Genomic DNA, 15,259 nt, shown 5'->3' on the forward strand with positions numbered 1-15,259 from the left:
ATGTTCATAATATTCTGCAATTAACAGTAATGGATTGTTGAACGAAAATGCAGTATAAATGTTTATTTATAATTGTTGATGGTAGCCTAAAGTGAAATTCAGCGGGCAAAAAAGGTCCATTGTCAGTAATGTAGAGAGATGCATGAAGCATAAGTTATACAGACGTCTCTTTTAAACCAAGCAGCTTTCTTTCAGTCAACATGGTAATTTGTGTGACCAACTTAACTCCCAGTAAAATCTTTGTGGGGAACGTTTTCACTCTTATTCAGAACTTCCAAGCATGCGGATTCCCATCAAAATGGATTTTGCTAAATTTCACAGTAAATGTGGCCACACCATAATTTTTCAAAATTTACATTTGTACAGTCTACACTTGAGAAATAACAGTACATTTTTCAATCACATTAATTAAGGCCTCCATTCTTCTACGAAAAACTGGTTTATTCTACACAAAGAAAAAGACGAAATATCAAAATAATGACACCTTTGATAGCAATAAACTACATAAATCTTGCCTTTTTTTGCTTCTTAGGCTACATGTCCCCTCATCCCTCGCCAATGGGCCAGGTTCCGGAACATGTGCCCAGCCCTATGTCAGAAGGAGGGCCAACCCCACCACAAATGTCTCAGGGTCAGTCACCCATGATGCCCATGGATCCACAAAGGATGGGACAGCAGGCTAGGGGTCAGTCTGCCTTCAGCCCAGTCCAGCTACAGCAACTAAGGGCTCAGATCCTGGCATACAAGATCCTGGGTCGTGCACAGCCTCTGCCTGAGAATCTACAGTTAGCTGTGCAGGGCTAGAGGAGCCTCCCCACCATGCAGCAGCAGCCCATCAACACTGGCCCCTACAATAGACCTCCAGGTGAATATGCTTATGGTCATTTTGGTGTTAGTAGTCTAATTTCCTTAGGTTCAAATTACAGTAGTGAAATTTTCTCTTGTACTTTTATTTTTGCAGTGTTTTAAAGCCTGAATGCAACTGATGATATTTTGTATGAATTTGGCCGTCATGTTAGTTAACTTTTTTGTAATTCTTTTTTGGCATTTCATAAATCTGTTTTTGTTTTGCTAGGTATGCCAGTGCCTCATTTAGGGCCTGCAACAGGCCCATGTCCCTCTCCAGCCATGCAGACTCATATCGGTTCTGGGCCAAAACCCTGGCCCGAAGGTGAGTTTGGGATGTATTTATTCTTAAAGTAGTTGCATCTCTGCATTCCACCAGATGGCAGTGTTTCTTCCCCCATCTTTTATTCATCCTTACGTCTTTCCAAACCTTTTACTGTCTATGTTCCAAACCTGCATATGCTTCTTTCTTATGTTGAAAACAAAAGATATTTTGAAGAATTTTGAAGAACCAAACAGTTGTTGGTCCCCATTGACTTCCATAGTAGGGCAAAAAAAAAAAAAAAAAAAAAAAAAAAACATTTAAAAGTGACTATTTTTCTATTTTAAAGTTAAGAATAATTTGTACATTATCATAGTATTACATAAAGGTCCCATGATGTGGTTTTATTTTCTTTTTTAAAATCCTTTTTTAATGTTTCCTGAGGTTTACTTATATTGTTAGTATTATTTTTACATTTAAAATTTAGGAATAAAAGGCATTTATATCCTGATTTTAGTCATCTGTCTTGAATGCTCTGTTTAAAGGGACGTGTCTGCTGTGCGTCTCAATCAGAGTAAACGCCGACTGTTGTGACATCTTTGCATTTGAAATGCGTATTACATGTGGAACCCCTCTCTAATACTTTTTCTGTGGTTTCTTTTACTATTAAAGCTGTTGAGATTAACACGTTTTATTAATGTTAAAAAACCTCATAAAGTGAAATTTTCATCAAATGGGACCTTTAATATATTGAATTAAGTTTTTATTTTTATATTTTCAGCTTTAATTGTTATTTTTTTTGGGTAATTTTGTTGTGCTGTTATCATTTTTATTTGTTTTTGTATTGTTAATATTTCTTGTTATTTTAGATTTAGTTATTTTAGTGCTTTAACTTTTTATATTAGTTAGTTGCTGTCCAGCATCTCAGATCAGATGTCCAGTTTTAAATTTTTCATCTAATATTTATATTTTATTTAAAACATAAATAAAAATTATAATAAATAAGAAATAAGAGAAAATCATAGAGGTATTCGTGCCCCTGTCTTCAAATTCCAGGGTACATATTCTGGTTAAGCCTAAATAAGATGTTTACGTGGTTTTGGCATAATGCTTTATACTAGACATGGTAATCAGCATATTTTGAGATTTAGAAGTAACATTCATGAAATGTTCAGACAGTCACGTTCTAGTACTGCTGTGCTAATCTGCTCAGTCTTGCTTTATTGTGCTGCATGTAGTTATTCAATCAAATCATCTCATATATGTCCATTAAAATGGCAAAGGTGAATTGTGAATGTAAGCCAGTAACCATTTTGAAAATGAGACATTTAGAGTGCCTTTTATCTATCTGTATATCGATTTGTTCATTTCTTTTATGTGTGTATGTGATGTTTGTATGTGTTGTATTTGCTCCAGATACTGATTAAATAGGAGCAAATTCAGATTTATGTATATTCTTGTGCACATATAAATGCTCTATATAAGTACAACTTTGAAAATGATTAAAAACTTACCAAGGGGTGATATTACAGAGGTTAAATCACCTCGCCAACATGCTTTCAAATGACAGGGAATTAATTTGTGGATTGTAAGATCTTTATTGAAAAGCCACTGAAGTTCTCACAAATTAAAGTTCATTGTTCATCTTTTCTTTTCAAGTGAGCTTGATTGGTGAGTCAGCTTGGTTTAACTGTAATCCACTCCTGCTAATTGACTGCTTGTGGAAGATAATATGCATCACCTCAGGTCAATTGACATTTTCACTGCGTTTTATTTGCTCGATATGAAATGACTATGGACTGTTGCATGCCCTCACGGCAGGTTCAACTACTGATTGATTGTGCCCTGCCTGCCAGAAATAAAGATCCAGAACTTTTTCTTCTGAACATGCTCTTCAGTTATCTCGTGTTTATGTTCTCATTGAGGGAAGGCATGCCCTTTAAAAAGTTTCTTTAAAGGCATTGAATTTGGTTTGGAATGGGTCATATGAGTCCTTGTAAAGATTTTTTGTTTCAGAGGTGGACGTCAGTTGTTCACAGTGTGCTTTGAACTGTTTTAAAACCTTCTGCAAACAGCCTTGATTAACTCTTTTAGTATGATCAAACATCCTGACGACAATGGGCTTCTGAAATATAAGAGATGTTACTTACGCTGTTTCATAATGGCACATTCTATTGATTGTACTGACAACAGCGTAATGTATCACTGGAAGCTTAATGCTTTTTGGCAACATGAGCATTTCTTTCACAGACATTACATTTTGATAAATCTCACAAGACGTTCACAAAGAGCATCTCCTTTATTGTCAGGCCAAAGCTCAGAGACCCCAAGCGCTCCACGGAAGCTGTTGGTCCCTGCTCCCAGCGGCAGACCCTCTCCAGCTACCCCGCTGGCCCCCACTGGCACCCAACCTGTGCCCAGCACCTCCCTCACCTCCCAAGCACAACCTCAGCCACCACCACCACCACCAGGACCAGGCCAGCCCTCCGTCATTATCCAGCTTCAGCAGAAACAGAATCGCATCGCACCGATTCAGAAGCCTCAGGGTCTGGACCCTGTTGAACTCTTGCAAGAGAGAGAATACCGGTATGTAATGAGTAATTCAATTCAACTTAATCTACACCAAGCAATCTACACTGGTCAAAGGAGTCATGAATTACAGTTTTGCAGAATTGTTATTAGTTCATGATCTTACCTCAGATGCACTAATGTCTTTGTCTTCTAATGTCTTTGTCACTGCAGTTAAAGGGGCATGTCTCTAAGACTCTTTATCCGTTATTCCAAATGTGTATACATACCAAGTTAAAATAATTGCTGGGTGATTCTTTGTTAACTAAACCTGAGATCCTCGGCTTAAATTTTGTATTATATTTTTTTTTTCAGAAGAAAGATAAACATGATGAAAGCCAGAATATTTAATGTTGTGGATGAATATTTACTGATTAGTCTACTATTTTGTAGAGGGGTTTCAAAACGGCAATTTTCACCTTAGATTCAGAGCCAGATTACAGGGGGTTAAAAATGACTTCAGAAAGATGACAGCATCATTCTTTTACTTTTACACTGAGATTGGTAGGTCAATTTGTACAATCTGTTTTTTTTTTTTTTACCAATCTTTGTTGCATTATGTACCAATGGTGACCATTCAAAAATGGGGAAAGAGCACTTTTTCAAGTTTGAAGGCCTGCAACTCCAAAAGTATTAAACATATCTTAATGCCCTTTTAGATATTGGGTCTTGACAAACTTACTTTTTGGTGTCTTTATTTTTAAGGCTCTATATGGTTCAGTTCCAGACATATTGTAGTTTTAATATGGCTCCAGGAGACAATTTGTTAAATTGTTCATATTTTCATTTTCAAAAACCAAATAAAAAAAAATATGATACTTGTTTTCGTTTTAAAGAGGAAAGTCTGATGAACAAATAATATTCAAACTAGAAATGTGTCTTGCTTCCTTCTGTCAAAACAAGCTGCATTGAACATGAATGTCTTACAATGCAATAAATATTATTTTTTCAAAGTTTGCATGTCTGTAACTCAAGAAGTATTAAAGATATTGCAAAATCTTTTTCCCAGAGATAAGGGGACCTCAATGAGATCTGAACTCAATCTGAATTCATCTTTACAATCTGTTAAAATGAACACAGTTTCTTTCAATGATCACTTAAGCTTATTCAAATATAGAATCTTATGAATAGACCATTTTTTTTATTCTACAGTACATTTCTACATTTTTAACCCCCTGTAATTTGGCTGTGCATCTCAGGTGAAAATTGCCATTTTGACACCCCACTACAAAAAAGCGGAGAACTCAGTAAATATTCATCCATGTTCATGGCATTTAATATTTTGGCTTTTATCACTATACATGTTTGTCATTTTTTCAGAAAACAATATTAGCAAAATCAGTAATTTGAGCCAGGAACCTCTGGTTGAGTTGAAACAGAACGACCCTGCTTTATATTTATTTTGCTGGAATATCTTGAAAAGTGAAAGTGACATTCATCTAAGTATGGTGACCCATACTCCCAAAAGCACACGCACACACGGAGCAGTGGGCAGCCATTTATGCTCCGACGCCCGGGGAGCGTTTGGGGGTTTGTTGTCTTGCTCAAGGGCATCTCAGTTGTGGTATTGCTGACCCGAGACTTGAACCCACAACCTTAGGGTTAGGAGTCAAACTTTCTACTGGGCCATGATTTGCCTCTAGTTTTGTTGCTGAAGCAAACAATTACAGCTCATTTGGACTACAGTGCTTTTTCCAGATATTTTGAAGTAATAATTTCACTCATTTTAATAATTTCCATTCACGGAATATGCAAAAATAAAAAAAAGGCATAAGGCCTGGTTGAACTGTGCTATAGAGAGCATAGACTGTAAAAAACAACAAAACACTCTGAAATATCCTGTGAAATCGGTGCTGCAAAAGCTTTGCAAAATCCACTTGTTCGTTCATTATTGGTATAGCAAAATGGTATGGAAAAATTGACACCATTGTTAATATTTGCAGCTGAGCAGATGAAACTCGCGGTTATGGTAATATGTGTGTCATTTCCGTAACATGCTCTAAACATGAATGTTAGTTAATGTTAGAGGACAGCGAGCAACCCTCTGAGGTTTCTGACAGTTCCTTAGAACTTGGTGATTAGACTGGCTTGCACTGTCTGAAGCAACAGGAATGTGTTGATTGTTTGATGTACCTTGAGGTCACCAGTTTTTGTTGTTGTTGTTGTTGTTGTTATGGTTTTTTCCCCCCGGTCTGTACTATCTATTTTTTTATGAAGTGAAAGGTTCAGATCTTGCAGGTGATTTAGACTTCTGGCGAACTCTAAGGTAACTAAAATTGATTAATGCCTAGGAAGTTCACCTTCAGAGACATCTCTATTCAACAATACTTGATTGAAGGTTCCTGCTCTGATATTTTAACTGAATGACCATTATAAATATACATATACTGTCCTTTTCATTTGTGTTCGAAGTCTTCAGGCCAGGATTGCTCACAGAATTCAGGAGCTGGAGAATCTGCCAGGATCACTGCCACCTGATCTGCGGACTAAAGCTACCGTGGAGCTGAAGCCTTAAGACTGCTCAACTTCCAGCGGCAGGTGGGTTATTGACATGGCACTCATTTTTTGTCATATTTATTTATTCATTAAAAAAGTAATTCATACAACAATTTCTGTGATGAGGATGTTTTTATTCTATAAAAATGAATATTTTATAATTATGTATAAAATTGTTATTTAATAAAAATTTTATGTTTTTGAACTGATATCATAAGGAAGACAAAATAATTCTTAAAAACCTTTTTAGAATAGTTTAGCATATTCTTTAAACTCATCCATTGCTTATTAATACTGTATTAATATCATGTGATGCAAACAATTCAGATGTGTGTACTCACGTCTATACGTATGTTATTTTATATTACTTTTTTATTGATGGTTACACTACATGATATTATATCATTTAATTGAAACCTTCCTTGAAAATGGTATAAAAGTATTTCTAAACCCTTGTTACTCTTATATATAATTAATTCCGGTATAAGTGACAAATAAATGTCATAAATTATAACAATATTAATAAAGTACTCAAAATATTCTCACTTATGCTGAACACAACTAATACAATCGTCATAAACGCATATTTCCAGTAATTTATTACTAATAATTCACTCATAAATTGGGAAAAACTTACGTTTGTTGTTTCTTAACAATCAATAGAATCATTTACAATAAGCCCTGTGCATATTTTTGATTTGCAGGTTCCATTGAGCTTTGTCCTATTCCCATTGTGTGTCTGAAGCTGTGCTAGGAATATTTATTTTTGCAGGACAGTGAAACTCACCATTAGAGGGCGCTCATGTTGTATTTGTAGCACACAGTCCCTCCACAATTCACAGCCTTTTCTGCTGTAATTAGCAACAGTTGTGAAAAAAAGAATGTGTGAAATGCATCAGAATATGATTATCATTTGATGAAACTCATTAGCTTAAAGCATTTTGCCACAGATGACTATGATGATTTTTTTTATTTCTTTTTTTTTTAGTTGAGGCTTGATGTTGTAGCCTGTATGTGCCGAGACACAACTCTGGAGACGGCCCTGAACTCCAAAGCCTACAAACGCAGCAAGAGACAGACGCTTAGAGAAGCTCGCAGGACAGAGAAACTAGAGAAGCAGCAAAAGATTGAACAGGAGAAGAAGCGCCGCCAGAAACACCAGGTGATCAGTGAATGATTACTGTACCAAGTGTAATCAATTCAATCGACTAAATAAACTCAATATACTAACAAAAACAACAAACAGGCACCCACAGCAAAAGACTCATTTACACAGTTTATGTGCTTACATATTGACTAAATGATAAAGCTGTTTTTAGAGGAGTCTTATCAAGAGGAATCAAATACCCTTGGCCTGAACAGTCATGGTGTGGCAATAATGAGGAAGTACGATCTTCAACCTACACACCAGAAAAAGTGAAAAATGTTCCTCCTGGCAGTGTGTAATAGTTGACACTTTGTCTGACCTTCTGAGAGTGCCTAGAGTTAGAAACAGGTGGCTAAAGGTTTTTTTTTTTAAACATGTCTCTAAGCATTTCAGTCTGACAATAACAGTTTGTGCAGTTAAAACTCTAAGCACAGTTAGATTTTTTTTAACACACAAAGGCAGCATTCACACAAAAATATTTAAGTAGCAAGTCTTATTCTTAGTGTCAGAGTTTGGAAATTATGAACGTAATTATAATTCGAGCACGACACTGGTGCTCTTAAGTAGGGTTAGTCATGTAAAAAAAAAAGAAATATTTCAAATAAATGCTGTTCTCTTGAACTTTCTCTTTGGCAAAGAAATCTGAAAAACAAATGTTAACTGTTGAAATGTTGATAATACGACATGTCAAGCATATCTTACTGATTTCTGAAGAATCATGGTACACTCAAGACAGGAGTCCTGGTGCTAAATATGATTCTTTTCCATCACAGTTACTTTAAATTATAACAATATTTCACAATATATGTGACTTTGTTTAAAAAAATCTAAACTTATGGCCAACACCAAACTCCAGATTTTGCTCTTCGATTCATGCTGTGTTTTTCTTCTTGCTGTAGGAGTATCTCAACAGCATTCTGCAGCATGCAAAAGATTTCAAGGAATATCACTGATCCATCTCTGGAAAAATCCAAAAGCTGTCTAAAGCCATCGCAACATGGCACACCAACACAGAGAGAGAGCAGAAGAAGGAGACGGAAAGAATCGAGAAAGAGAGGATGAGGAGACTAATGGTATGATATACTCAGTACCGCCGCTCCCTATAAGTCCCAGTTCAGTAGGGCACCAACTCCCAGCGGGGCACCATCTCAGTTGCTCAAAAACCAAAAAAAGTAAACATGCGCCATTCCCCCATCTGCACTCTCAACCACTTGCACCTCATGTTTGCGGCTGAATGTTCATAATTGATTTATGGACATCTATGCCAGGTTAAAAGACATCAGCTACAATGCGCACCTTATGCATTTTTTATATTTATTAAAATAAATTGTAAATCAATCATCTTTTTTTTTCTTTTTTTTTTTTGGCTGTTGACGTTCATAACGAGTTTTAATGTCGCAAATCATCCCCACCACTAACGTATCTAATATTCTCTCTGACTTCCCAGGTTCCCTTACGAAGATTTGTCTTGGTTTTAACAATAATAACACCAAAAATCATCATTCTTGCAGCCATGGTAACTGCAAATTAACCATGGTTTTGTTACTTCAAATATGAATATACAAAGAAGTATTACTATACAGAAATATTATTGTTGTTGATATAAAAACTAAAAACTTAAATGAATGTAAAAACCAATCATGATGTAATAATGATTGGTTAATAACACTGTTAAAAACACATAAAGTAGTTTAATACTAAATAAACAATTTATGTACATAACATTGTTATAATAAAAACCTACAAAGGGAGCCAAAGGGTATTTGCTGCTGCTACTGTACACTTACAGGACGATCAAAAATCAAATCCTTGTTTAGGCCATTGGCCAAACATTTCATTAAAATATTCACTTAAACTATAAAATAAATTGGAGTCATAATAAATGTATAGCCATAAGTAAATGTCGAGAGCTACAGTTGTCATTTGTGAATAATACAAGTTATTCATTTATTTACTTTTTTTATTTAATTCAAGTTACAGTATACTTTCACCCCTATAGTAGTTTCTTGTTTTTCCCAACATATTTGAGGAAGGGGGGCACAACAATACAGTCCTGCTTAGGGCACCCGTTTGGCCAGCAGCGGCCCTGGATATACTTGTTGGTATACATTGGTATTAAACATGGTATGTTTCAGCATCATAAACTGTATAATATTTTTTACATCGTTGTAACAATAAAAACTTCCTATTCATCGGGAAGAAGGAGGCGGGAACCGGCGCACAATCAAAACTCATTTTAATATCCAAAATAAATACAAAACGGCGCACCAGCCCCTCACGGCCGACTGGTGCACATAAATAAAAAGCAAACACATAAAATATTGTCCAGGCCTGGTCCTCTCTCGTCCTTCACGGTCGTCACTCCAGTTTTATATCCTTCCATCTCCTACGTGGGACTCGATACCGACGGTGGGGCTCAGGTGTAGCTCATCTCCAATCACTACACCTGGCCTCACTCCTCGTTCCCACGCCTCTCGGCCCCGCCCCACTCGCCACAATCGTCTTGCTGACTCCATTCCAAAATGAGCATACAGCACATCACACAGTCCAGTGCTTGAATAAATAGCCCAATCCGTGATTTTTCTTCTGTTGAACATTAATTCTTAAATTAATTAATTCTTTAAAAAAAAACATTTTGTAATAAAAATATTATACCTGTATATTGTTTAAAATATATTGAATTTATATATAGAAAATATAACTAAACTAAATCCCTTCAAGGCTCTTAGGGAAGAGGCTTTCCTTAAAGGTGCTCACAGGCTCTCCATCTGTTTTCACTAGGCTGAGGATGAAGAAGGTTACAGGAAGCTAATTTATCAGAAGAAGGAAAAGCGTCTGGCCTACCTTCTTCAACAGACAGATGAATACGTGGCCAACCTGACTGAGCTTGTCTATGAACACAAGGCTGCTCAAGCTGCCAAGGAGAAGAAGAGGAAGAGAAGGAAGAAAAAGGTGTGAGAAACCGTCCAATCGCTTATGATGAAGATTGATGTTGTTATTTTAGACGTGTTTGATTTGGTTCAGTTCCTTACAGTTTATTTCACTCGACTCCAGTCAGTAGCTTTAGGATATTTCTGTGATTATCAGACACTCTATATTTGTTTATTTCTTTCATCTGTAACCTTCAGAAGGAAGCTGGCGATGCTGAAGGAATGGGAGCCATCGGGCCTGATGGAGAGGTAAATAAATTGCTGTGAAAATGAAAGCAGAGTAAACGTGAAAAACCAACTGCTGTATGTCCCTCCAGTAAACACACTCTGTCAAACCTAATCTAACACAGCTTGTCACAGAAAAGCTGCTTTTATGTTTACTTATTCGTGCAGCTCATAGATGAGACCAGCCAGATGAGTGAGCTGCCAGTCAAAGTCATTCAGACTGAGACGGGGAAAGTGCTGCAGGGGACAGATGCCCCCAAGTCCAGTCAGTTAGAGGCCTGGCTCGAGATGAACCCTGGGTAAGCTGCCCTTACATTGCATCCTCTGTGTGTCCTGTAATTGAAAACATTTCCATAAAAATATGACCCGTCACTTGTATTGAGCTGTGGAGTGTGCAGAAGTGATTTGTGAAGGAAATGACGAAAGGATGCAATGAAATGTTGCTCACTGAAAGGAACAAGAACAAATAATTAAATGCAGGGACATTAAATCAAATAGAAATGAAATGACCGTACATGTGTATTGTCTTAAAGCTTCTGCTAAGAAGAATATTGCATTAATAAAGTATAAAACCTTTGATGAGACACTGTAGTTCACTGCAATAACATTAGAAGTAAATGTATTGATAATATTTAAGTCTGCATTTAAAAATAAATCATGTTATAGATCTTATTGTAAACAATTCACCTGTGAATATGTTTCTTTTTTGAATTGACCTCATAAAGGTCACACATTTTTCTTTTTCAATAATCTGTTACATTCAATACATCACAAAACAGATGAAAAGATTTGTCGCTGCTTCCGTATCATTTGACCAATGCAAGTCAAGTATTCCAGAAACTGATCAGAATTTTGGTTTGTGTAATCATTCATGTAAAACTAAAAAATGCCATATAAAAATAGTGTTTAAAAGGCTCATTTATAATTAGCATTTTCATGTGTCCAGACGTTTTGGGTTTGGCCAAGAATATTCCTTGAAGTGCATCATTCGATGAAAGGGTGCTATCCAACAGAGAAGGCAGCTTTGGAGCATATTTTTTTTATTTAACTGTGGGGGTGAGGGAAAGCTTTGATAACCAGCACCTTTTTGGAGCTCGTGTTGTCAATAAACCATCCTAAGGCTTTGAGAGTTTACTAGTGCATTATGCCCTTTAAAACAGCTATGAAATTGCTCCACGGTCAGAGAGTGAAGACAGTGGCTCGGAATTTGAAGATGAGGTGAGTGTCCTCTTATTCTCATTAAGCATTGACAGCTCCTTTGGGTTAGAGTGAGTCATTCATAAGTGCACAAAATCACACACAATACTATCCTTTTCTTTGCGTCCATAAATTTTCTCCCATAAGTCTTTTTAGCATCTGCCTGAGTAGCTCCTTTCTTTTTTAGTTCTGCTGTTATATTGTGTAAGTCATGCAATCTTTGAGCGTTAAATGAGTGAAATGCACTAATACTCCCTTTTAGGATGATGAAGAGGTGGCATCCAGAGCTGAATCGGAAGAAAAGAAAGTCATCGATCCCAACAGTGATGAAGTATCTGAAACGGCAGCCAAGCACATCATAGAGTATGTTGCTTGTTCTCACTTCGAAGCAAAAAATGCCTTTGTTGAGCTGGAGTGCAAAAAAAGTAGGACGGCAAGATTCGGGTGTCGATAGCTGTTATGTTCTTCTTTTATTTCTTACTTCTGTTAGCATGTGCCTCAGCTGGAGTTCACCATTTGCTGAACATTATATTGGGGTTCAAAAGTCCAGTTGTGAAAATGCTTCTATTTTGCAATTTTCCAGATTTTTGATTTTATTTTTTCGTGGCGAATTATATTATCGGCTGAACAATTAAAGCAAAAAAATGGAAATTCAGTATACTGTATCACTTTGTCTCTGTTTTACTTTAATAACAGCAGCAATTGAGCTGCAAGTATTTAACATGTACTTCAGATGGCCATGATATGAGATGATTCAAAACATAGTTAAAGCTGCACTAGGTAACTTTTGTAAAAATATATTTTTTACATATTTGTTAAACTTGTCATTATGTCCTGACAGTAGAATATGAGACAGATAATCTGTGAAAAAATCAAGCTCCTCTGGCTCCTCCCAGTGGTCCTATTGCCATTTGCAGAAAGTCATCCGCTCCCGTTAAGAAACAACCAATCAGAGCTGCGGTCCGTAACTTTGATTGTGTTCAAAATGTAGAAAAATTTATATAATAAGCGAGTACACCATTAATCAATTTTCCAAACCGTGTTTTTAGCCTGTCCTGAATCACTAGGGTGCACCTATAATAAGTGTTTATATTCTGACTATTTTAGATTGCTTCGGGGATACCGCGGCGGAGTAACCCAGTACCTTTGTGATTCTTCATAGACATGAACAGAGAGAAGTAGTTCCGGCTACGATGTTCTTCCGCAAGTTCTGTTTATTAACCGCTAGAGCATCAAAAGTTACCTACCGCAGCTTTAACTAAGACTAAGGATATCAAAAACATTTTTGGGTAACACTTTAAAATAATGGTCCGTTGTTAATAAGTAACTACGCAGGAAGTAATAGGTAGTACTACATTAACACTTAACTTAATACTATTAACTAATATAGAAGCAAAATTAACTAAGCAGTAAGTAATAGCTCATTTAGGACATAGGTAGTTCCTTATTAGGTATTTGATAATTACTAAAGAAAAATATTGTCATTGAGAACTACTTTGGAACTATGGCCAACTAATGAAGAATAACTAATTAATTACTAATCACAACAGCTACGTCTATGAAGTGAACAAATAGCTTCTTTATGGAAACGTGTATATATATATATATATATATATATATATATATATATATATATATATAGCCTATCCTTATGATATATTTAATGAGCTCCATTAAGTTCAATGTCTCCAACACTAATAACTTTAACGTTAGTGATATTTTGCTGGGGAGGGCTTCTCTTTAGGAAGTGACAATAAATAATGATGTTCTCTTGTCAAAACATATTTGCATCCTTCATGAAAACATTGACTGCATTTATAGTGTTAAGCACAAAACAACATCTTCCAGATTACAATGTCTGGTAGAATATCACTAGTTCCTCACAGAAATATATGGCAGCACAGTATGTGTCAGATAATTTTATTGTAAATTACTTGTGAAATCCATTCCATCCAATCCATTCCATTCCGCATATAAATATATATATTTATATACGTTTCCATAAAGAAGCGAATTGTTCACTTTATAGACGTAGCTGTTGTGATTAGTAATTAATTAGTTATTCTTCATTAGTTGGCCATAGTTCCAAAGTAGTTCTCAATGACAATATTTTTCTTTAGTAATTATCAAATACCTAATAAGGAACTACCTATGTCCTAAATGAGCTATTACTTACTGCTTAGTTAATTTTGCTTCTATATTAGTTAATAGTATTAAGTTAATGTAGTATACCTATTACTTCCTGCGTAGTTACTTATTAACAACGGACCATTATTTTAAAGTGTTACCCATTTTTGTTACTTGAATAAAATAAATGCTAACTTAAAATAAAATATAAATATCTTAAGCTGATCTTATTTCAGCTGGTTTCCCAGGCAGCATTTCTCATTTTCATTTAATTTAACTTCTTTGTCATAAAGTTTAGTTAAATTTCTTCGTTGGGAAGTTTATTTGTTTAAACTTTGTTTATTTACTGGTTTAAATTTGATTAAATTCCCCAGACTTTTGAACTTACTTGATTACTAGAGCTGTCAAAATATTAAAGTAATAAATCAATTAACCTGTAGATGTTTTGTTTAACACAATTCATCTCAAATAGTAATTATAAAGTTTTCGGTAACACTTTCTATGAAGCCCGTATTTAAAATACATAAAAAGTTTATTCTTAAGGCATTATAATGAATGCATAATGCATTTTAAATATACTTTTTTCATATTTATAATGTATTATAAGTCCACTTATAAGTTGTAATAATATTAATAAAAATAATAATAAAAAAATTCTCTCAAACAGCCATACGATCAGATATCAGATTAGATGAATGTGTAATATGACACATTTGCTTTGAAGTATTTTTATTGTAATATCAGTTTGATTATTTTGATGGTACCCTTTAGAGTACAGTGTATGTCTGCTTCTGTAAACGTATGCTAACACTTTATTTTGATGGTCAACCAACAGATAAACTGACTATAAGTGTCTTTGCAAGTACGTCGGCTTATTCTACCATACTAGATTCAACCATTCTTGAGCATACTAATACTCTGTTCAGATCTTAAATAAACAGTGTCAAGATATGATACTGTCCATTATACTGTAAAATAAAGTAGATTAAATATGGTTTTCATTGTATGTTATAAATAATCATACTCTTAAACTTACAACCACAAATACGTAGGTGTTATGATGTATTATAGTTGTTATGATTATTCATTCATTATAATGCCTTAATATTACCCTTATATGGGCTTCCTAGAAAGTGTTAACCAAGTTTTCCTCTTAATATACTAAATGAGCACTTCATTAGCTTTACATTCACACTGCTTCTTAATACAAACATCTAATCAGTCAGTTTTAATGGCGACTTGGTCAAGAGATTCAAACCTGAGAAAAGCCAAGAAATGTTACTTAGACCGTGAAGTGATTGTTGGTGTCAGATGGGGTGTCTAGGGAACTGCAGATCTCCTGGGATTTTCACACACAACAGTCTCTTGAGTTTCTAGAGGGTGGTGTGAAAACTAAAAAGCACCCCGTGAGCAGGCAGTTCTGTGGGTGAAAAGTCCTTGTCAATAAGAGAGGTTGGAGGA

At 35.4% G+C, this 15,259-nt stretch overlaps 1 protein-coding gene across 1 annotated transcript in view; it reads left to right on the forward strand.

Moving 5' to 3' along the window:
• LOC113049211 (probable global transcription activator SNF2L2) overlaps positions 1–15,259 on the forward strand; it is a 48,726-nt gene that overhangs the window by 5,859 nt on the left and 27,608 nt on the right. Inside the window, 12 exon segments of the mRNA XM_074559828.1 lie at positions 533–865; positions 1,076–1,171; positions 3,418–3,694; positions 6,089–6,183; positions 6,186–6,214; positions 7,161–7,334; positions 8,219–8,392; positions 10,101–10,271; positions 10,448–10,498; positions 10,643–10,773; positions 11,635–11,692; positions 11,934–12,034. Coding sequence (XP_074415929.1) covers positions 533–865; positions 1,076–1,171; positions 3,418–3,694; positions 6,089–6,183; positions 6,186–6,214; positions 7,161–7,334; positions 8,219–8,392; positions 10,101–10,271; positions 10,448–10,498; positions 10,643–10,773; positions 11,635–11,692; positions 11,934–12,034 — 1,690 coding nt within the window.

Source organism: Carassius auratus, chromosome 30, assembly GCF_003368295.1.
Source record: "Carassius auratus strain Wakin chromosome 30, ASM336829v1, whole genome shotgun sequence".
Lineage (NCBI taxonomy): Eukaryota > Metazoa > Chordata > Actinopteri > Cypriniformes > Cyprinidae > Carassius > Carassius auratus.